General features: G+C 33.8%; 2 protein-coding genes across 10 annotated transcripts; both read right to left on the bottom strand.

Moving 5' to 3' along the window:
• Window positions 1-1,410: 1,410 nt before the first annotated feature.
• LOC140979856 (katanin p80 WD40 repeat-containing subunit B1 homolog KTN80.1-like) lies at window positions 1,411-10,757 on the bottom strand. Of its 8 annotated transcripts, none has more exons than XM_073445482.1 (19): window positions 10,625-10,757; window positions 10,275-10,400; window positions 9,559-9,689; window positions 8,589-8,706; window positions 8,152-8,378; window positions 7,961-8,063; window positions 7,804-7,874; window positions 7,196-7,270; window positions 6,970-7,113; window positions 6,684-6,852; window positions 6,074-6,589; window positions 5,486-5,551; window positions 5,269-5,402; window positions 4,532-4,657; window positions 3,849-3,923; window positions 3,649-3,761; window positions 2,873-2,989; window positions 2,717-2,785; window positions 1,413-1,858 (listed from the first exon to the last, which is right to left on the bottom strand). In XM_073445482.1, the coding sequence occupies exons 2-19, from the start codon at window positions 10,297-10,299 to the stop codon at window positions 1,798-1,800; spliced, it is 2,340 nt and encodes a 779-aa protein (XP_073301583.1). In that variant the 5' UTR covers window positions 10,300-10,400; window positions 10,625-10,757; the 3' UTR covers window positions 1,413-1,797. The 8 variants fall into 8 exon arrangements, with proteins under 8 accessions (XP_073301606.1, XP_073301615.1, XP_073301583.1 ...); XM_073445473.1 differs by having other exon boundaries at window positions 10,534-10,728; XM_073445490.1 differs by having other exon boundaries at window positions 10,648-10,666.
• A 4,487-nt stretch (window positions 10,758-15,244) lies between these two features.
• On the bottom strand, window positions 15,245-21,003 carry LOC140979897 (protein STRUBBELIG-RECEPTOR FAMILY 3-like). 2 transcript variants are annotated; one of them, XM_073445537.1, is made up of 17 exons: window positions 20,845-21,003; window positions 20,383-20,580; window positions 19,995-20,127; window positions 19,841-19,912; window positions 19,592-19,657; window positions 19,416-19,487; window positions 19,244-19,315; window positions 19,087-19,158; window positions 18,536-18,601; window positions 18,366-18,431; window positions 17,890-18,266; window positions 17,506-17,798; window positions 16,779-17,050; window positions 16,413-16,551; window positions 16,152-16,273; window positions 15,885-16,041; window positions 15,245-15,607 (listed from the first exon to the last, which is right to left on the bottom strand). In XM_073445537.1, the coding sequence occupies exons 2-17, from the start codon at window positions 20,480-20,482 to the stop codon at window positions 15,533-15,535; spliced, it is 2,154 nt and encodes a 717-aa protein (XP_073301638.1). In that variant the 5' UTR covers window positions 20,483-20,580; window positions 20,845-21,003; the 3' UTR covers window positions 15,245-15,532. The 2 variants fall into 2 exon arrangements, with proteins under 2 accessions (XP_073301638.1, XP_073301647.1); XM_073445546.1 differs by having other exon boundaries at window positions 20,753-20,897.
• Window positions 21,004-23,213: the final 2,210 nt, after the last annotated feature.

Here is a 23,213-nt window from a genome sequence, read left to right on the forward strand (position 1 = left end):
AACGAGGCAGGTCAGTGCGCAACCCATCATAACCCACCATTAGGCGGGCCGGCCACTCGCCATTAGGGATTGCAACTTTCTCCACGGGTTTGGGGCCTGCGGGAAAACCCGAAACGGGGATGGGAATCCCCGATTTTTTCGGGTTTGGGTTCTGATTCGGGGATTTTTTTAAATCCCCGATATAGTTCGAGGCGGGTATGAGATTACTATCCCCATCCTCGAAATCCCCGAACCCACCCCGAAAATAATATCAATAATAAAATAATAGTATTATTAGTATTAATAATAATATTATTTTTTAAAATATTAATAATATTATTATTATTAATATTGATATTGATATTATCTCTAATAATAATAAGTTTTGGTTTGAGAAAATCTCCAAATCCGTCATCGTCTTGCCATATTAATATTTTTGAAACGGAGATGGGGGCGGGGATGGGAAGTTTCGGGTTTAGGGATTCCCCGAACCCGAAAAAGCGGTGATGGGGCGGGTATGAGGGTGATGATGGAATTCGGGGATGAGGATGAGAATGACAAACCCGCCCCACCCCCACCCCGTCCCCGTCCACGTCCACGTCCCGGCTCGGCCCATTGCCATCCCTACTCGCCATTAGGTGGATTGAGAATTTCCCAACTCACCTTGGCCGTAGGTTAGGCATGTTAGCCCGTCCATATATATAAAAACTAAAAACGATATAAAAAAACATTAATTAAATAGTTCAATACAATATTTAATAGCATTACAATAAGAAATTAAGAGTGCATAAAACATAACTTTAAAAAACTAAACAAATTTATGGTCATTACAATTCAATATTCATCAATCATTAAATTGTATCACTTTTTGCTCAATTTCTTCTCTATTCATCTTCGATAGTTATTTCAATAACATTTGATCCTTCACGGGTAAACGGATGGATCCTATTTTTTGTGTGTTGTTACTTGTGGTGTATTAAAACGTATATTGATTACTAAATTAATAAAATTAAATAAACAAATAAAAATCATGCTCCACCTCGAGCAGGCCAACCCGTCCCAACCCGCAACCCATTTTGATAGCTTAGTTAAAACTAAAACTAAGAAGTCACGTTGGGCAAAATTAATATTTCAGTTTTTAATTTCATATACCCCCACATCCCGTCTCTTTTTTACCACATTTTTCCTAACCAATAGCCACCTTTTTTAAATAAATTTATTGGTTTAATTTTTACTTAGAGCTATTTGGGGACAAAAAAATTGATGGATGAAAATATAATAACTAGATATATAATAACATTTTCAGCTAATCTTTTTAAATAAACGAGTCATTTTATTAAATTAGAATAAAGTTTGGAAAACTGCCATTCTTTTAGCATGAAAATATAATAAAATCATAACGTACATGGCAACAATTTTAATACAACATTTGGCTTTTACCATTTGAATTATAGTTTTATAAACATAATTTTTAATTAATCTGTTTAATTTATCCCAACAATTACTAAATTAGAAACATATTGATTTACACCATACGTTTTCATGATACACATACACAGAATTGGCGCCCAAAATAGAATCGAATGGCCGCGGTATCAAAAGATGCTGCGCAGCTGAAAGAACGCACCAAGAAGCACTGCACTGCACTGCACTTAGCATGGCTCCTCAAAGCATCAAACTGGCAGCGAAAAAAGAAATCGATCGGACAAAATCGCATACTTTCTCCATGGGGGAGAAAGATTTCTGGTAAAAAATTCTTGCCGTTTCATCAATGTAGCCTACGACTGTTGGAGAAACAGATTTAGTTGTGGCGAGCGTTTACGCCTGTTGGAGAACCAGATTTAGTTGTCGCGCGCATTTTGCTACGACGCCTCCCCTCCTGCAGCAGTTAAAGAAGAGGACAGGCATTTATATTAGGCAATTAACACTATATATTCGAAATTATATGACATGACTGGACATAGGATTTCATATGACGGGAGGCAGGTGAGTCGAGTCGAAACTTGGGTAGTGTTTATTTATGTTTTCAGGAAATATTTTCATTCCCTGGGACCATAACTCAACAAATACACATTTTGCTATCATATCTACAGTCGAAAACATCTTATTATTCTGAAAATATAATCAAGCATAAATCAATTTTCCCAATTCCAGCTTTAAAATACATTTCAAAAATATTGGAAACATGTCCAATCGATACCTTTTCTTTTAAAAATATTATACATAAATTTGAAATTTTTTTCCAACGAAGGCAAGTTGGATCTGATATATCTTTTTTTTTTTGTTTGTTTAGTAAACATCAAATTTTGAATACTAGATAGCTAGAGTGGAGTGAATGGAAAGACTCGTACAGAGGTGTAAACGAATCGAGCCGGCTCGAAAAATATTTGATTTCGAGCCTTTATTTTTTAGTTGTTAGCAAACATGTTCGAATATTTCGAGCAGAACTCGAAATCGAGCCTTGACTCGAACTGAAATCGAGTCAAAATATTAAAACTTTCGGGCTTCGAATCAAACTCGAGCTTGAATATATCTATATCGAGCCACATTTGACTCTTAAAATTTCTTCGTTTTCAACTCGAATCGATACGTTTACACCCCTAAACCTTGCTGGTTTTCCCAGAAATCGAGAAATCTGTTGCATGCCACTTTGAGAAGAAGTTCGCTCCAAAAAAAAACTAGGGCCGGATATATTATGACTTGTTAATCTGTTTGGAATTCAAGAAAAGATACTTACTTCACAAGTTCTGGAATAAGGGTCTGTACGTCTTGCAGATGGGCAAAGCACTTTTTGCAACATTGAAGTCTGCCAGCAAAATGAAGTAAGATTGTTATGCAGTAAGATCCTTTCGGCCACACTAAGCGTTGCCAGAAGGGAAGTCGGCTACATTACCTCTCCTCTGCGTGAAGATCTACTCCAACTGCTGGAGGTGCCGAAACTGTTGAACGAATCATCGTACCAAAGACTGCTACTAACTTTAGAAGTATCTCTAATGAAACGCTAGAGTGTCTGCACATGAAGCGCGATTGTACATTGCAAAATTGTGAGAACATACTACATGGCATATCAGTTTATATGATGAAAATAGCAGAATTAAAATCGGATAAAAAGAGAGCAGGCAGACAGAAAAAAGATGTTTCGTCTTCCATTGCCAAGCAAAAAACAGTTTTCATAATCGGCAATGACGATACGGATGAACAGAGATCTGAATTCAGACAGGTTCACAGTCAAATCAGGAGAAATTCAACCCACAATCATGATGGTTAAGATATTTATATTAGAAAGCCTGTAGTTACTGCTCACAAAGTCACTACAGTTAGCGTGGACCTTTCAAGATGAAATCAGATACCATAAACAGTTGGATCAATGACAAGGTCAACTAAAAGGTAAAAAACACAATCAACGAGCCTCCATCACTTGTGAAACATGGATACCAGATTTCTGTTTTATTCAAAATAATATAATTATTACTGTTACTATTAGAACATAATATATAAAAAAAATAAAGAAGAATGTGTTAAATGGCAACTAGCATCCAATAAACCTATACATGGTAGTTAAAAGGGTGAAAGATCTCGCAATCTTAACACAAGTTGTTTGACTCATCACACACCTCTAGATCCATGTCCTTAAAACTGCTCATATGTAAAGTTTGATAAGTTAATTACCTTTCTACTTTGCTTTCCAATAATCCCAAAAGCATTGGAAGCAAGCAAGAAAATAAGTCTAACGTAATAACTTCCGTCCTTTCAAGGAAAACACCAACTACATCTGCCTGTACCTGCACCAGCATAATATATTAAGAAAACACATTGCGTGGAATTGTAAATAGGCTAAAATATAAAAAATTACTGCAAGAAATACCCACAGAATTGTCTGGAAATTTTGTCACGGCATTTATGGCACCCTTCACATCATTCCTCTCCCAAAAATGCCGTACCATCTGCATATAATGGAACTTCCAATGTCAGAAAACCCAAACCAAAAAGAACAAGAAAAAATTCAAGTTTCCAACAACGCATCGGCAAGCAACAATTTCATCTTTCCCTTTTGTGATTGTATATGTGACACAACTATTGAGCATGGCCTGCCATGTATAATAAGATTTAAATTTTTGCTTTGCATTGTTATTATTGAATATACTTTTTAATGCATGGCAAGTGTTAAGTCTGACAATCAGACTTACAATCATGTGTTCGACTCCCTATGAAGCACTATAGTTGATGCAATTGTCGAGCGAAGCAGCAATTTTGATGCATATCAATCTAAACAATGTGTTTCAGCTGTCGCATAATTCAAAAACTTTAAAATGTACATTTACCATCAGCCGTAACTTTTGACACAATTAGTTATACATGCATCGATATTATTGGACATCATATATTGCCAGATAAACCCTCTACGTAAAGTAAAATGATTTATACTGCTATAGAAAATTTTGGTTCGGTAAATTGCTACAGCTCATATTGTCCACCAGAACCTTTAACACAAGTCGAAGACTTACTGACAACAATTCATTGCACTTATTTTGAACAATCTCCTTCAATTTACCTGTAACTTTGTCAGTCGGGATCGAAATGAACTCAAAAGGGAATCGTGATTCTGCATCAGATTTTCTATAAAACTAACATCAGTCACAGTTGGCTCCTTGCTTGTAACAACTTTCAGGTCAGTAATCTGAAAAACAGTACATAAAGTCAATCGATATTTCATTAGAAGATAATGCAAGCAGAGGTTGGGACAGAAAGGTGGAGCATCAAGTGTAAAGGACCTGTATGTCTCAATGTTTTCATTAATTATGAACATATAACTACCAAAGTAACTTGCTCAATTATTGAAGATTCAACTTACAAGAAAATGCACATCAATTTTAAAATCATAGCAATAAGATGGAAGGTGAAAAATTAAAAGGAGACCGTGATCATTGACAGGAAAAAAACAGTAAGCTACACCAATAATTAGTGATTCACATAACTCAATCCAATAAGGGCTCGTCTTCTGAAACGAAACTGCTGGTTTAGGAAATGAAATAATATCTGGGAGTCTCAGACATAGAACAACAATACTCAATGAGGGAAAGGGAACTAAAATAAACAAGAAACCACGTGGTAAAGATAGTCCCAGCAAAGTCAACACGAAACATGTCTATTTCATCCTATCAAATGGGCTAAATTCGATGGGTTCAAATTATCTAGAAATACCTGATAGCTCACTTGAAAAGTAACTGAAAATATATAGGCTCGCGCCAAGACAGATAAATAATTAGATTAAAAGGATAACATTTCTACCTGAGAGGAAGGTGTTTCCACAGCCTCGGTGGTCACACCAGAAGCCTTATTGGGCACGCAAATTTCATCATCACAATTTTCCTTTTTTTCAAACCTCTCTACCAAACTACGAGTCCTTCCATGTACAACTGCCACTGCCAAAATCCAGCATAAGAATAATTAAAACTTAATATAGTCAATCCGTAATCACTGACTAATAATCATGTTAAACAGCAACCTCCATTGACAACTTTGATGGGGTTCGCCGCTTTACTGCCATTCAATGTATGACCACCTGATACAACTGAAATGATAAAGCATTTTGGGAAGATCAGATAAGCATGGCTTTGACAAAATTCTATAATGTATGCGAAAAATCTAGCAGTTGATTGAATGGAAAATAAGCATAAGAGAAAAAACATATCTATACTACCGTTACCAAAACAGAACTAGAAAATGAATTCCACAATGTTGGAAAATTGTGCATCAGTGCAAAGCTTGTCAACAGACAATTACTTGAAAAGACATATTTTGAAATTTAAACGTTTAGATTTTGTTGGGTACGGTAGGAAGGCGGCAAGTCTAGCATCAGAATTCTAGATTCATTGTTACCAAGCTGCGAAATTGACAACACATATGAATTTGAAACAGGAATCTCAGCTTCTAAATAAAATCAGAATTTCCCAATGCACCTAAAAATCTTGAAAACAATAGTCTCCAAACTAGTTGTGCTGCACTGCATTCAACTAGGTGGTTGTTTGCTATTTCCTAGTGTTTCGTCTTGAATGACGAATAGAGATTTTAGAAGGAGAAACTAAACAACTACCTGTGCTTAATGTAGTTGCTGGCGAGGAAGTTCTGTCGAGCTTTTCCACAACAGTCTTGATACTTGATTGTTTACCCTCAGACGAATCCTTAGCATTTTCATCAGTCACGAGTCTAGTGCGGACGTTTGTTTCTCTCTTGCTGCCAAACGGGCTTTTCACATTGTCATAAGGCATGGAGTCGAGGGACACCGACAATCTTTCCACATCAAATCTACAGTTGGATAGCCTCCGAGTATGAGGCTTAGCGGAAACAACACTACTTGCTTTATTAGAAGCAATAGTTTCCTTCCTAGATCCAACTGAATCTTTTCCATCAGAAGCATCACGAGGTACAATGTTAGGCATAACAACAGACCTATTACTGGCTGGTGCGTTATTTTTGGCTTGCAAGCTAGTAGCAGGAGCTCGCTTTTGAATTCCAACGGTACTTATTTCCTTTGAATCTGAAGGGGTTACAATCTTAGGGGCATCAAGGGAAGCAGCTGCCTTTGAAATGATGGGATTCACTCCTGAAACTTCAAATGGGACAAAATTAATCAATTGTTCACAAATGTCACACTGCCCTGCTAAAATTGAGGGGAAAGTAGAGAAAAGCATGATAAAACATACGGTCCACATATATAGTTTTGATTTCCTTTGCATCACTCTCAGGTGTTGTAGAGCGCGTATTTGGCTTGGACTTTAGATGACTTTCTTCTTTCTTCACCTGATCTCCAGGTTTCTGCTCCGACTGGTTATGCTGATCAGGTGCCACCCTTGTGCCATATGGCTCTATAAGCTAACACAAAAACGGTACTTAATCAAAGGGAACAAAGTAAGCAAGTGGAATCAGTTAAAATGAAAAACAAACAGAAGTGATTGATGACCAGACGTAGCAAAAAGAACAGACAAATACCGAAATATCAGCCACCCAAACTGCGACTGAGTTTTCATAATATGCTCCACCCAAAAGTTTTCCATCTTGAATGCAAAGATCACCAAGCGTAGACCACCCCATATCAACAGAGTCATGGCATATTACAGGTTCCCATGAATAAACCTACATTTGAAGTTAAATGGACAACATAAAAAATGTTCCTATTTTAGAGTGAGAAACATCATTCAAAATTATAAAGCCATACCTTTAAACTATCATCAAATCCGCAAAACAGACTTTTTCCATCAGGATGGAAGGTGAGTGATCGTACTCCTGCAGCCTATAGGGTGAGACAATCAAATTGATTAAAGCATAAATCTTGAGAAGTCTAACCAAATAAGCCCAAAAAATGATAACAATAATACATAATATGAAAATACGAACAGCAATGGTGGCAGACATGCAAAAGTGACTAATTTAATGATTTTGGGTTTGGATTTATTTCCAAATGCTTTTGGTAAATTTAATAAAAGTCTTGGATCTTGAGTTCTGAAGGGTGAATGAGAGCTGGGAGAGCCCAACATTATCATAAAATACAAAAAACACTAATAATATTGTAATAAGCATAATAAAAGAATATAAAAATATCACATTTATCAAAGGTTATCGAGAGAGAATAGATGAAGTGCGCCTCTTCTTTAATTATCACGACATAGGAGACTGTGTTAGAAATATTAAAAAGAAATCATAAATAAATAATTTCCTTTTCGAAGTTCATTGAATAATGAAGCCCACTACACTTCAACATAAAATATTCAACTGCAAAGAATATACAAATACAAGCATAGAGTTCCAACGGGTAAGTTTAAACACCTCACGTGTGGCAGATCCTATCATTTCAAATGTCTCCAAATCCCAAAATTTCACGGTTTTGTCAGCTGAACCTGGAACAAAAATTTAAAACAATCCAATCAGCATACCACGAGCACGGAGAATAACAAGAGCAGTAAACCCAATTTTATATACTCACCAGTCGCTAAAAGGAACTCAAGTGGATGAAATTCGATGGACCGAACATGTCCTTCATGAAACTTAAAATCATTCAAAAGCTTTCCAGCTGTCAGGTCCCAAACCTGTGCAACAAATATGGAGTTCATTGCAAAGTAAAATATGCAAGAGCCATTTATTAGTTAATACGTTTTTAAAATGTCACAGCAATACCTTTACAACATTATCAAATCCACCCGAAACTACCCACCGGCCATCAGGTGTGAATCTTATGGTACTTATTCCTCGAGTATGACTTTTATATGTATGGATGCATCCTTTCTTTCTAATATCCCATATCTTTAGATTGGTGTCCATAGAACCAGATGCAAAAAACTCACCAAACGGATGAAATTCGACAGCGTTGCAATAGGATCTGTGTCCAGTAAGAGTGCGGACCACTATACTTCGAGGACATTAATGAGGTCAGAGAAAAGTCTCACATATAAGATTAATAGATTTAATTAATTGCAATCCAATTTCATTGCTTGCAGTTAAAAAAGACAAATAACAAGCTCATATTTTGAACTAATTCAAATCCATGATCATTACTGACATTCAAATCAGTGATTCAGTATAGCATAAATCGTGATGAAAATAAATTAACCTACTTTTTGTTTCTTCCAAATCCCACAACTTTATGGCACCAGAAGAAGATCCAGCTACGACTAGAATTTCTGCTGAATCAAAAGCCACGGACTCAACTGGAGTAGTGTGGCCACATAGGCTCTGCATAATAACCAAAAGTTCATCATCTTTTGCCAGTATAAGGTGACAAAAACTATACAAAGTACGAGAATAGAAGCAGAGTTTCCAAAATTACAAGAAGATGAAATTAAGAAGATATCTATAACTGGCAGTATCAAAGTTCAGACCGATCAAAACTAATTCCAAAAATAATACTATTATACATTTAGCAACAATTATGATGGTCAAACAGTCCAAAAAATATGTGAGTTCTTTAATGCCAATATCTTATCAGAAAATGTAGCATGCTACGCAATTAGAAAGAAGGAAATAAATCAAGTCGGAACAAGCAACAACTTAATGATGTTCAATTTTTTATGCATCTGGATGTCATTTGAAAAATAACAGCAAGTACCAAACAAGGTGTTATCTTAACCTCACTGGTAGGGGAAAAACTGCAGACACAACTGGGTCCAAATTGCAAAAAATTACATGATGTAAAACAAATCAGCAAAATGATCTTGTGAAATTTAAAGCCAGTTTAAATGTAAAAGCTGAAGAAAACTTAGGAGGCAATTGATGTTTAACAGAAAGTCAATCATATGATAAATGTTGAAAAAAAAGAAACACTAAACGCTTGAGATATCTGTATAGGTGCCATGCACAAATCGCGAAGTTCTAATGTACGGTCCAATGGTGGTTATTTCCTTTTAATATGATTCAAAATAATAATAAAACCCCAACATTTGAAAAAAGAAACAAATCATCAAATCCATTGCATTAAGATAAATTGTTCTAATTTATGGAAGCGACGTGTCATTAAGCATGCTGTTCGGAGCAGATGCAATTTGTGCCAAAGAAAAGCAACAGGTCGGATATTATTTCTATACTAACCATCAATGATGTCGGTTTCCCAACGGACCAGAGATTCACTTTCTGATCATCCCCACCGGTAATAAATACTCGGCAATTTTTTTTCCCAAACCTCAAACAATTTACATTCCCAGCATGCGCAACAAATTCCTCTACAGAAGATTAGTCAAGAACAAACAATTCAAATTGCATCAACGCAATGACAAATAATTACAGAAGCATTGAGAAGGAAGCTAAAGGAAAAATCATCAATTTGCTATACACTAATCCACGCAAATCTACCAACAAGAGACAAAATTCGCAAAGACTGAAAATTTCAAAACTTGTAGCCACTCAGGATACTTGAAACATCTGCATAGGATAAAAATTATATTTTTACACTCGCTTCAACTCCAATACAATAAGAGCGTGAAATAAATTTTCTGCGAAATCAACTACACCTGATGAACTCAACTACTTCAGTCAATAACTAATTGATCAAGAAAAACAGATAAAGATAGGCATGTGACAATCTTTTTCCAGCAATTTCAACAATTAGTACCCAGCATCTACTTCCCTGAACCAAGAAAATAAAGTAAAATTTCAAGAAAACCTATTTTGGAACATCTTAGATCACGCAAACAAAGACAAACCTAAAATAGATTTGTGGGCTACCCACTCAAACTCACCGACATCCACATTACATACACACATGGATAAGAACATACATAAACAGACAACAGAAATCAAGAGGATACGCAATTTATAGCCGCGCTTCGCCATTATTTGAAACCGTTGCTTTCAATCAGAGCTCCGACACGAGGCCCTCGTCGGTGCCCCGGACAAAAAACGAACTGTTGTGCCCAGAGAGAAAGGGTATAAATCTGTAGATACAAGCAACGGTAACTCAAAATCCAGCGACAAAAGTTAGGAATAGATTCTCCAAAAGAAACCCAAAAAGAAAATGGAGAAAAAAAAAATCAGAGCAGATTTCTACAGGGGATGGGAGAAACTAACCTATAGAAATAGAAATTAAAATAATAATAAAGTTAACAAATTTGTGTATATATAATCGCAGCCGCGTATAGATTTACTGCCGCTTATTAACTTCGAAGATGAAGATTAACCGACAAGATTAGCTGATAAACAAGTATTGAGTTTTCTTTTCACTGGGCTTTTGAATTCGCTGTTGATGTTTTCCTGTACAAGAAGCAGCATGGGATAAGCAAAATCTTTTATAGTAGTAGGCATGGACTCAGTCGAGGGGTAGTCAGTAAACACCGATTTCATAGCATACCTCACAACAGATTTTAATGAGAAATATGATCTATATGAAAATTAATCTCGTCATGTCAAATAATATCAACACACATCATTTCAAATTTACCAACTCGTTTATGTCACGAGACTGGATAAACAAAATCTTTGTATGAATATATGTGGGTTCGAAGGGTAGACAGTAAACACTGACTTCATAGCATACCTCACAATAAATTTTAATGAGAAATATGATCTATATGAAAATTGATCTCGTCATGTCAAATAATATCAACACACATCATTTCAAATTTACCAACTCGCTTATGTAACGAGAGTGGATAAACAAAATCTTTGTATGAATATATGTGGGTTCGAGGGATAGACAGCAAACACCGACTTCATAGCATACTTCACAAAAGATTTTAATGAGAAATATGATGTATATATGAGAATTGATCTTGTCATATCAAATAATATCAACACACATCATTTCAAATTTACCAACTCGTTTGTGTCACGGGACTGGATAAACATAATCTTTGTATGAATATACGTGGGTTTCATATTGGAATTCAAAATCTTTGAATGAATATATGTGGGTTTCAGATTGGAATTCATATCACTATTATAAAATTAACAATATTTATCATTTTTGGTCAAATTCACATTTTATTTATGCTACATAATATGATCTATAAGAATATTTTTTCCAAAATATACTACAAAATAATCATAAGCACATACAATATATAAAATAATATTGGTCAACTATTTTTTTTAAAAAAAAACCTCATTTACATTTGAAACATATATATATATATATAACCCACGTTGTAATATTAAAGATCTTGAAAGCTCTGTATTTTAAAAATCATAAGGTTTTATGTCTAATAAAAAAAACACACAGGATTTTAAAGCATAATTAATATTTTAGATCGTTACATGTTTTTCGGGTTTTCAAGGAGTCTAAATGTTATACGTCCCAAAAAAATTGATAGGAATGAAGCATTCTGTAGTTTTTACACAAAAATGTATATATTGAATACAATTAATATGGTTAAACATAAACTCTTTTGTGAGACCATCTCATAAAACAACTTTGTCATACAGATCTTCAATCCGACCCAACTCATTAAAAAATTTCACTTTTATATCAAAAAAATTATTTTTAATAGTAGATATGAGTCTAGTCGAACTGTATAATGAATATAAATTAATGAGACGGTCTCAAACAACTGATTATGATGTATTAGAAATATGTGATAGAATAATTACCCGTGATCTTTACAGAATTATTTTATTATTAGGAGACACAATTAGTTATGGTATAAAATTTAAAATATAACCACATAAATAATTGAAACTTAAGAGCTAACATATTTTAAAAAAATTAAAAAAAATAAAATTTAAAATATAAATTTTTTTTTCCTACGATCCTACTTCTGCCAGAGTTCCAGAGTTTCAAAACAAAATGTAAATACATCCCGACCACTAAATTGGAAGGAAACAAGGGGTTTAGCTGTCGTGGTCAATATTTGTTTGTTGCTTTCTCTGTTCTTTTATTTATTTATTTATTTACTTGTTATTTTTTATTTTTTATTTTTTATCATCAATTTTTTAAATCTGAGGGTTATTCAATTTTATTTCGTATAACTCATTGAGAATAATGCAGTTTTATTTATATAAAATTTAATAAAAATGTACTACTCTTATCATTCTACATAAAAGAGTGTCTTTTATAAGACGTTTTTACGATATTTTTTCGTGAAACAGATCAATTTGGTTCATATTTACAATGAAAAATAATATTTTTTTTAGATCAGATTGGATATTCGTTTTGCAAAATTGATATATACGAGCCTTTCATAGGAGTTTTGTTATAAAAAATGATTTCCGGTTGATTTATCTTTGAATAGACTTCATTCTTATCTAAAACACGAAGTGCATAAATTTCTAATATAATTTTATATGTGATATAATATAGATATTCAATGATTTAATATTTTAGTTATGAAACAATCGATTATAAAGTTTGAATGTGATGGTGAACATAAAAAAAATGAAGTTTCTCGTTTCTTTTTCTCATTTTTTTTGGGTCCACCTTTTGATTATTTTTCCTTTTTTATTTTTATATAGAAATGATTTGTTTGTTTGTTTGTTTTTTTTTTTTTTTTTTTTTGTTTTTCTTAAAGAGTGTTTTGTTTATATGGATAGAATTCAACAGCCTCGACAGATAATGATTGAATAAGGTTTTTATGAGACAATCTCAAAGATATTTTTTCGTAAGACGGATCAATCATACTCATGTTCAAAATAAAAACTAATATTTTTGACATAAAAATTGATTTTTTCATGGATAACTCAAATAAGAGATCTCTCTCACGAAATTGACTCGTGAGATCGTCTTATAAGAGTTTTCGTGATAATAATTTGATATTAAATAGTTTCTTTTTAGGTTTTTTTATTTAATTTCCCTTTTGTTGGTCTTTAAAAGTGTTTTTAATTTCAACTGAGTACAATAACTAGGCATCAACCCACCCCTCGACAATTAAAAATTGTCCAATTCATAATTACTTAATATATTTTATTCAATAATGGTGACTTGGAATTTATATATAATGGATTGTGTGTTAGGAATGAGTCAGTCTTCTGATTACATGCATCGAAATTTCGTTGCTTACTGCTATTATTAAATCAATGTTTTCCTTTGTCTGAAGTCTTCGCCGAATTATTGGTGAAATTTCGAACTTTTTTTTAGAGAAATTTCGAACTTTTTTATACTATATGTTGATTGATTAATTATTATCATGGAATAATATGAAAACAAGAAAGATGTATTTATTATTATTTTAATGAAACAACTATGATATCTAATAGTCAATTAATCATACTAATTAAACTTTAATTTCTTTGTACGATGATGGATGGGACTGCTGCCTTAAAATTTATTTATTTATTTTGTTGCAATCGAACTGCTTTATGGTTGATTATTTAAGGTTAACGAACGAAGCACGATGCATGTCGCCCAGCCATTAAGTTTTTGACAACCGAAGAGATTAACAAGTAAATTGGATTAATGTCGAGGATAAAGGAGAAATTTTGTGTCACTGTCACTTCCCCATTCTAAGTCATGAATTTCAAAACTACTTTTTTGTTAATTTATATAAATATAATAATAAATATCACGTCTTTTAAATTTTTCGTTACATATTATATATATACTGAATGATAAATCATAATCATTTATTTATACATCATAATTGATCAAATTTTTCCATCCAAACAAAAAATTAAAAATAAAAATGTGAAAGCTTTATCAACAAACAAGTTAAATTTAATTGGACGCATGATACTTTGTCCAAACAGACATTTTAAAGTGCATTATGCAACAAGCACCACATGGAATTCAATGATCGCAAAGAATGCTCTCAATTAAAGGTGAGCAAGATTTCGGTTAAATCGAATTAATCGATCGAACCAAACAATTCGGAAATTCGGTTTTCAAATTAAAAAATTTGGTTATATCGGTAAATTCGGTTCGGTTACGGTTTTCAAAATTTTGAAATCGGTTAACTTAATTAACCGATATTATAAATAGTATTATTTAATAGATTTTTATTATTTATCAATTTTTATATATATATTAATTTTTAATTTTAAAATCAATCCTAATTCTAATTCATGGTATCGTTTTCACTTTTTTAACCGAATTTCTCGTTCTCATTTCTCTATTCTCCATTTGTGTAGACTGTAGTGTTCAAGAAAAATTACATATATAATTAAAGTTAAATCACAAAATTTTTTTAAAAAACTAATCGTGACCGAATTAACCGATTTTAATTCAATTTGTTTTCATCGGTTATGAAAATTAATTCGGTCGATTCGGTTATGGCTAAATATTTCGGTTCGGCCAGGTTATGGCTAATTCGGTTCGGTCAGTAACCTAACCGAACCGACCGAATGCTCACCCCAACTCCCAACCAAACTCATGAGAATATATCGTGTAACGATATTTTCAATAATAATATCGTAAAATTTTATTATTATATTTTATGAGATTTCAAATTAAATTTATTATGAGATTTCAATAAATGAAATATTTGTATTTAATTTTTTGTATTGTAATAATTATTATATAAATTTAGTTGTACACCTAACATTTATTTGTCATAAATTTATTCAAAGATTAAAATTTTGTAAAAAAATTCTCAAGTACGGTAAATAAAAGGCAAAAATGAGATTGGACACCGTTTTATCTTACAGACACAAGGGGACACCAGCCACAGGGCAGAATCTGCAAGCCAGATTCGACAAGATATCTGTAATGGACCCGCAGTGTACCGCTAGTCATTTGGCTAACTGGCTGCAGTGTTGAGATTCTATTTTTACCTGCTATATAAATTCTCTTCACCAGCCAGCAGCAACGCAATTGTTCTTTCACATGATATAGATGAAAAAAAGTTCAATACATGATAATAATGTAATAATTACTGAAGACAGATGAGATGGGAAAAATACAGTGTCTGATTTCTCTCGCACCAAAAAGAAAACAAAGGATTTGTCATGCAATGACATTTTACAGACAACATATATGATACATAATCACCACCATTTGAAGGGAAACTTAGACGATTTACATGCATGCACCCAGAAAAGCAACAGGAAAAGGACGATTTACATGAAAAAACAACACAAAGAATGTAAGTGCCAACAGTTGAGATCCCAGATTCTTGCCATCTCGACACGTGCGCGCTGCTCAGCGATCACTCGATATCAAATGCGATAGCTTTTGAACAATCTCAGACATCGGTGGCCTGAATTCTGGCTCAGGCTGTGTTAAGAAAGAAAACAAGTAAATACACTATTATCACCATAATCGAACGTCAAACAATACAATCCCTAGTTTGCTAGGTCATTTGGATCAGGATCCTGGCATCTACAATTTTAAAAGGCTGCTTAGTTTAGACATCAGGTCCTAATAATGAATTCAATGACACAAGACAAAAAGTATATTTGGACCAATAATTTTCTTTCTCGAGTCGCCATTATAAAGTAATAACACTCAACAACAATCCATGGAATATGAGAAAACGAAATGGGAGATGTACCTGAATACATAACGTGATTATATCAGCAAGTCGAGAGAGAGATTTAGATGGATAAGCACCCTTTAGAGAAGGCTCGACTATTCTTGACAATGCATCTATATCATAAAGGTGAGGCAATGCCCATCTAGCCAAATATTGCGATCCTCGAGGACGGAACCTGTTTTGGGTAGAAGTTGATTTATAAGTCTATCCTCGTTGAAGGGAGAATTTAACGTAGCAATAATCAGAATATCTAGTTTCTAGCTATCGGTATAAGGATTTGATAACCTGTCATAAGATTTTCGACCCGTAAGAAGTTCTAGCATCACAACTCCGAAGCAGTAAACATCACTCTTCTGAGAATAGCTTCCTGTCTCAAGTTCAGGAGCACTGTAACCGTAACCTTGCAACTGATCAAAAAACACTAGCATCGATTAAAATTCAAGTAGATGAAGTTGCCAACATCTGAAATGAATAATGAGCGTGCCGTTCTAACATCTGACTTCGGTTAACATTTTAAACAGTATGAAAATACCTGCAAGATATTACCTGAGTCATGTGATCAGATGATAACAAAGGAGCCAAGCCACAGTCAGAAACTCGCACAGAGAGATCATCAGTTAGTAACACATTAGTGGACTTGAAATTCCGGTGCACAACAGGTGGCTGACACACCTCATGCAAATATCTTCATCAATAAAACAGCACAACTAAGTCTCCATATAATAATGGGTGAAAAATGGGCAGTGGAAAATTTGTTTCGAGAAACAGCGCAAGAACAAAGAAATTAAAGCAAGCAGGACTGAAATGGGTACTTCAAGAACGGGTGAACCAGGAAATTTATCTCTTTAGAGAAATCATGTAACCTAGTTTTCTTCTCAAAACCATATTCAGTTTTGGTTAAAATGAACTTACTCTAGAGCCTTTGCAGCTTCAAGCGCCAGAAGCATACGGGTATTCCACGAAAGCTTTCTCTTCATTTCGTCATCCAGGTGTAATGCCTCATTAAGTGTCCCATGATGGCAGTAATCGTGAACAAATAAGCGTTGTCCATGTTCCAGGCAGTAACCAACAAGTTTAACTATATTTGGATGTTGGAGTTCTGAGATACTTGTCACGAGCTCAAGGAATTCGTTGTCACTCAGATGCCCTGACGCCGACTGCTCCAGTTTCTTGACTGCCAGCACCTAGAGATGCGTTGACAACCTCGTGAGAAGGCATCATGGACACAAATAATACAGGATGCTTTTCCCTCGGAATCCATTGAAGATGAAGGGAAACAGAGTCATGAAGGACTTTGTGTCACATGACATAAAGAAATCTAGTCTAGGATGGGCAGCTACAAGTACTGTTACAGAACTGACCCAGTTGTCTCTAAACCGAAGGGTGGAAAAAAAATCTAGAATAACATATCCTTGCAACAATCAAACGAAAGACAATGTACTTTCATCAGCGCATCACCATTTTTTTTGTAGAAAATAGACTTTTGCAAATTCAACGGGTCACTTAAAATAACAACATATTGCACCTCATCGAATCAAAGAAAAGAAACAAACACAATCATGAAAAAACAAGAGTTTGATTTGCATGTAGTGCAATCAGTGGATAGCAAAAAGTCCAAGATACATCATAAGATGCGTACCTTCCCATCAGGAAATTGGGCTCTATAAACTGTGCCTAGCATGCCTTTGCCGATAAGATTTTCTTGAGAAAAGCTGTTTGTATATTGTTGAAGAGATGCAACTGTGAAGAAATTAACAGAGCCTAAAATTTTAGAAGCATTTTGCCTTGGGCTCAAAGCGGTGAAAATTGGATCAGCGGGAATCTTTTCGGCAGGCACAAGAGGAAATGGAGGGGGCCTGGTTGACAGCTGAGAACTATCCAATCCTGTCATATCTACACTGTGATCCTTCCCCCGAAAGGTGTCCTTTGGCACTGATTTAAACTATAAAATTTATTTGATTGAAGGGAAAATGGGGAAAAAGTGACAGTACAAAAGAGAAAAAGTATGGGGAAGGTTAACTACCTTTCTCGACTTGATACAAAGGCTTTTGCGAAGATTGGTCATGTTTATGAGTCTGGGTCATATCACTATGTTTCTCCATCTCTTGATTCTTGACTATCTTCTCATTAAATTTCCTTCTACAGCATCTGAACAAGAAGAAACATACGCCCAAAGCAAGTACCAGAACTACAAACAACCCAACAATAGGTATCCATGTGATCTTGCTAGCAGTGTTGCGCTTCAGTTTCCTACCAGATTCTGGTAATCGAGATGCTGATTGCCCATTTACAATAACTGAAGGAGCTGACCACGGAGAGGGTGCCTCCAAAGGGGATAATAAAGGAGATGGAGATGGTGGGGAAGGTATTATCGTAGTGTTAAAGGGATTACCGGTGCTTCTGCACCATAAAAGGGAGATCTTAATAAATCATAAGGTTAATATTCGAGCTCGACTGCAAAAAAGGCCAAATGACAGAGAAATCAACTCAAATTTTCACCTGAAATTCGGGATAGCAATCAGTTTTGGTGGTATAGGTCCAGAGAAAAGGTTATTCTCTATGTTTCTTGAGTGTGCAAAAAGGTAAAAAAACAGTTAAATGTTGTTACTCCAGCAAAGAAAACTGAATTATTAAAATATAAACTATCACATGGTGAAGAACTGCAGTACAAATCTATGAGAGGAAGATCTTGAAGAACATCCAGCATTCCAGAGAGCTGATTGTTCTGCAAATGCCTATAAACAACAAGAAGACAGTGAAAAAAGAAAATGTTAATTTTACAATGCCAAAAGAATGCAAATGAGTAAGTATGTGCAGATTATACTAGGATAAAGTCATTTTATTCGAGACAAAGAAGGTTTCTATAATGGACTATTCCATGTTAGTAGCAAACTTTCATTTAAAATTCTACTAACTGAAATTTCATTTTACAAGTACAACCTGCCCCAGTGCCCCTCTCATTGAAATTCACCAAATATGAACAAGCAGGCTTGACAAAGCATTTGAGTGGTTCATAACATGGGTCACGGATACTCAGGTCGAGATGGTCGAAATAAGTATACACGGTCAGATATTTGTATTTTTCCTCGTAACCGATTCACACTCCACAAGAAATTATGGCATGAAGAGAACTCTTGTTATCCAATACAGTTCGGTCAATGTTAGCATAGGAAAAGACAATATCATGACCACATTTACGTTCAAGAGACTACATACTTACAACGTAGTCAGAGATGACAAATTCCCCATTGAAGAGGGCAGCTGGCCAACGAAACTATTCCCCGACAAATCCCTGCATGGTCAACATCATTTAAATCAAACAAATATCGACTAAGTATGTATAAATGAGCTTCCACTCCAATTACATAAATTCTTACATGTTAATCAACTCCTTGAGTTGTTCAAAGGCATCGGGAATCGATCCAGTTAATTGATTGTTGTTCAGAGACCTGGAAAATTATGGGGCTTTAAGATAAACTAGAAATAGATACAGAGCCATTGAAAAGAAAAGAAGTGAAAAAGCAGGGCTAGAGAGATAATAGAACTTACAAATCTGTCAACTGCCCCAAGATTGATAAAGTATCTGGAACATGTCCTGTAATCTGATTATCTGAAAGAAAACTAGAGTTCGTGGTGTTTTATGTTGGGGGGAGGGTATTATCAGCCATTATTTACAGAAGGAGTTGCGACATAATACACTAAGCAGTTCGAGATCAGAAACATACAAACTTTTAAGAGTGATCGGCAAGTTCGGTGGTATACTTCCCCCAATGTGATTATTGCTTAAATCTCTGCTTTATAGGAATATCAATATCTTTAATCTCCGTACATATTGATTGAATGATGTAAAAGCAATATAAATTAACCAAGAAAACAACGTGTGAAGACTCATCAGTCTATAAAGAAACTCCATGCAAATAGCATGATCAAAGAATAAGGCAAAAAACAAGCAAAGCCATTAGAAATTAACTCACATCACCATAATTGAGGCAAACGATCCCAAATCATTGCCCAATCCTCCGCCCAAATTCGCACCAGGTAGTTTTCTACCAATCAAAGACAATAAATTTTATTCACACAAAAGTTAAATTATCACACGTCGTGATAAAAAATACGGACACAACTTACATTGAAGATATATTCGCATTCACACACTCCACGCCTTGCCAGATTGGTTGTCCACATGGATCTCCTCCAGAGAAGATCCATCCGGGAAGTTGTGGGGATCCCAGAGAAGTATACAAACTATTTATTGCATAAACTGACATGAAGCATTCCAAGACAAAACAAATAACGTAAGAATATATGCTATTTACAGCACAACCGACGCATAATTCCAAATATACGAGGAAAAATTCCATAAGAACTCGGTGTTGAATTAATTAGCCATCGAATTATTGGTGTTTTTTTTTAAAAAAAAAAAGAGTGCAAACAAAAAACATTCAAATTCAGAAGAAAGATTCATTTTACACATAGTGAAACCAGTGAGTACATAAAATTTGAACCAATAGCTTACTATCACGAGGGTCGGTGACTCCCAATGCAAATTGCAACGCAGGAAAAACAACCGAAAATAGAAGAACCCATGAATGAATCTCCGCGCCAAAACAAGCCATCTCCAGTTAAGAGTCACCCGACTGTTCAAGATTTCTTCTTTAATCCCTTCGCTTTCTTGTTTCTTGAGTAGAACCTTCGGCAGAAACACCCCGAGAGTCTGAAGGACAAACAAAGCCAATTACCGAACAACAAAGAACTTCAAAAAAAAAAAAAAACCACTTCTTTAATCATGGAATGGCAAACGGTGGTGGCATACACACACAACCCTCATAAATACATACGCACACAAAAAAACATACAGTAATTAACGCAAGTTAAGAAGCACAAACCCTCAAGTTTCAGCACCAATGGTGACACACCATAAACCACAAAAAACAATAAAAAGATTTCTGTTGTTGAGATGATGAAGCCAGAAACAAACCTTGTCAGAGTGAAATGTCGTGCCGACAATTGTTATATGTTTCTTGCCTTTTTTCTTTCATAAGTCGGCTAAGACAAAAGACCCTAATTATATATTTTGCCAATAAAGATTACAGACAGCTATATGATTATATACACATATTTAGATTGGCTTTGTAAAAGCGCAATTATCTGTTAGTGGCGGAATGTTTCTTCCATTTTTTAAGTTTAATAATTTGAAAAACAACTTATTGTACCGTTGGGTCATGAGTCAAATTTTAATTTCGGGCTTCTTGAAAATCAGGCCCACCTGCATCCAATGCTGAAGGTTGACTAACAAATATTTTTTTTCTTTCAAATTTAATCATTTTAGGTAGGTTCATCATATTCATTTCTGCAATTATAGGTGAATATTGTGTTAGGAAAAATGAGTTTTGTACTTATTTAAAATTGATAAAATAATTCGAATGACAAACTCATTTAAAATTGATAAAATAATTCGAATGAGCTACGTAGCGAACATAATTATTTTATCAATTTTAAATGACGTAGTGAATATAATTATTTATCGATGGTCAATTAAGATGAATGAGAAATTAATTGAGTTCAAATTAATAAGACTTCGATAAAATCATCTGTTGTTAATTTCTTTGGTATATCTTTAATAAATATTTTTATGTTTTGTAAAAGTTTCATATATGAACTTTATATTAATTATTATTCTTATATTTAAATACCTCATTTTCTTATCTTTAACTCATAAAAGGTCTATAATATATATATATATATTAATAAAAAAATTAAAATCACATGCATGTGATTTTTAGAAACTTGGCCGAAAGGCCATGTGATTCAAGAGGCGCAACTTTTCAACCAAGTCTATTGGCAATGGATATTGTGGAATGATTGCATCTTTTCATTCAAGGTTTTTCATTTTCTATAAATAGGATCTCATTCATTTGCATTCAACACACTAATTTCTCTTCTTCTCATTTCTCTCTAAATTTATTTTTATATACGAATTTTTAAACATTAGCGTTTAAAGTTCAAATTTTCAATATATAAAATCCCGAGTTCGGATTTTCTAAATTTATACGCTTAAATTCGAACTTTGGGATTAAACTCGAGAGTTGTCTTCTATTTTTGAGTTTTTTAAGCATTTGCGCTTAAATACAAGTTTTGCAAGATTTAAACTCTTGGAATTGGATATTTAAATTTAACGCTTATAATTCGAAATTAGAAATTTTGCATACCATCTTGATAGCGTGCTAAACAATTCAAGTTCGTGTGACTTTAAAATTTGTAGTGCTACTATTTTGAAGTCACGTAGTCGTTGTATCTTGGGAAAAAATTGCCAACAACCGTGAGCGTCGGGCGGGATAATATCGTTTTAAGGAAAAAGAGTCAAACTCTTGCTTCGACTATTTTCTCATAAACATTTGGTTGTTTGAAAGTGTGGCAGAATACAACTCAAAAGAGAGGATTTTTGTTCAATATGCGTGATGATATCGAGTTGGATTGCAAAAATAAAAGATTTGAACAATTTTATTTAAAAAAGAAAAATGAAAAAATGAAAGAAAGCCAGAGGCATCCAATCATGTAGAGTTGTAGTCGACAAAGGTCGTAATATATAATTGGAAGGGAAGTTGAGGCACATGCATGCATACATTATTACATCTAAATAAACTAATTTGGAGCTATAAAATTTTCTATTGGCCTATGCCTACTTATTGTGTAATGGACAATATCATGAGATCAATTATTTTGAGGATTAAAAGTTTTTTTTATTCGTATTTTGTGTTTTTATTTTATAATATTCTTTTTCAAACTAATTATTAAGACATAATAGTTATCTATTGATCAACTGTAATTTAGGACTAATGCCATTTTTTATATGAAGATTTAGTCAAAATTGTTTTTAGGTAAACCTTTTATTTCACTAATTCTTTGGGTATAAAATTTTATAAAGTGGATTTTTCCTAGTTGTTAAATTATAAATTACCCTACTTTGTTTGTATGAGAAAATAAATTATTCAACTTTTACTCATAGGACAAGCAAATTTATTATACGTATATATGATATAATGATATAAATATCTCTCAATAAATTAAAAAAAAACACACTAGTTCAAATTCATGTTAAAACACAAATCTTTACCCAAAATATAAAAAAATTGTTTATATAATCATGCTAATAGTAAATATTCTGTTAATATTAAATGAACAAATAATAGTTAGATTGCATCAACTAATCTTATTAAATGATTTAAAAATAGTATTCACAAAAAATCCATGCAAAATATTTGACATGAATGACATATATGTATTAAAAAAGTGAAAGTTGCCAACTGTGCATTTTTTTTTAACTTTGACAACTTTCATCTCTTATTT

The sequence above is a fragment of the Primulina huaijiensis genome, chromosome 1 (assembly GCF_012295235.1).
Source record: "Primulina huaijiensis isolate GDHJ02 chromosome 1, ASM1229523v2, whole genome shotgun sequence".
Classification (NCBI taxonomy): Eukaryota; Viridiplantae; Streptophyta; class Magnoliopsida; order Lamiales; family Gesneriaceae; genus Primulina; species Primulina huaijiensis.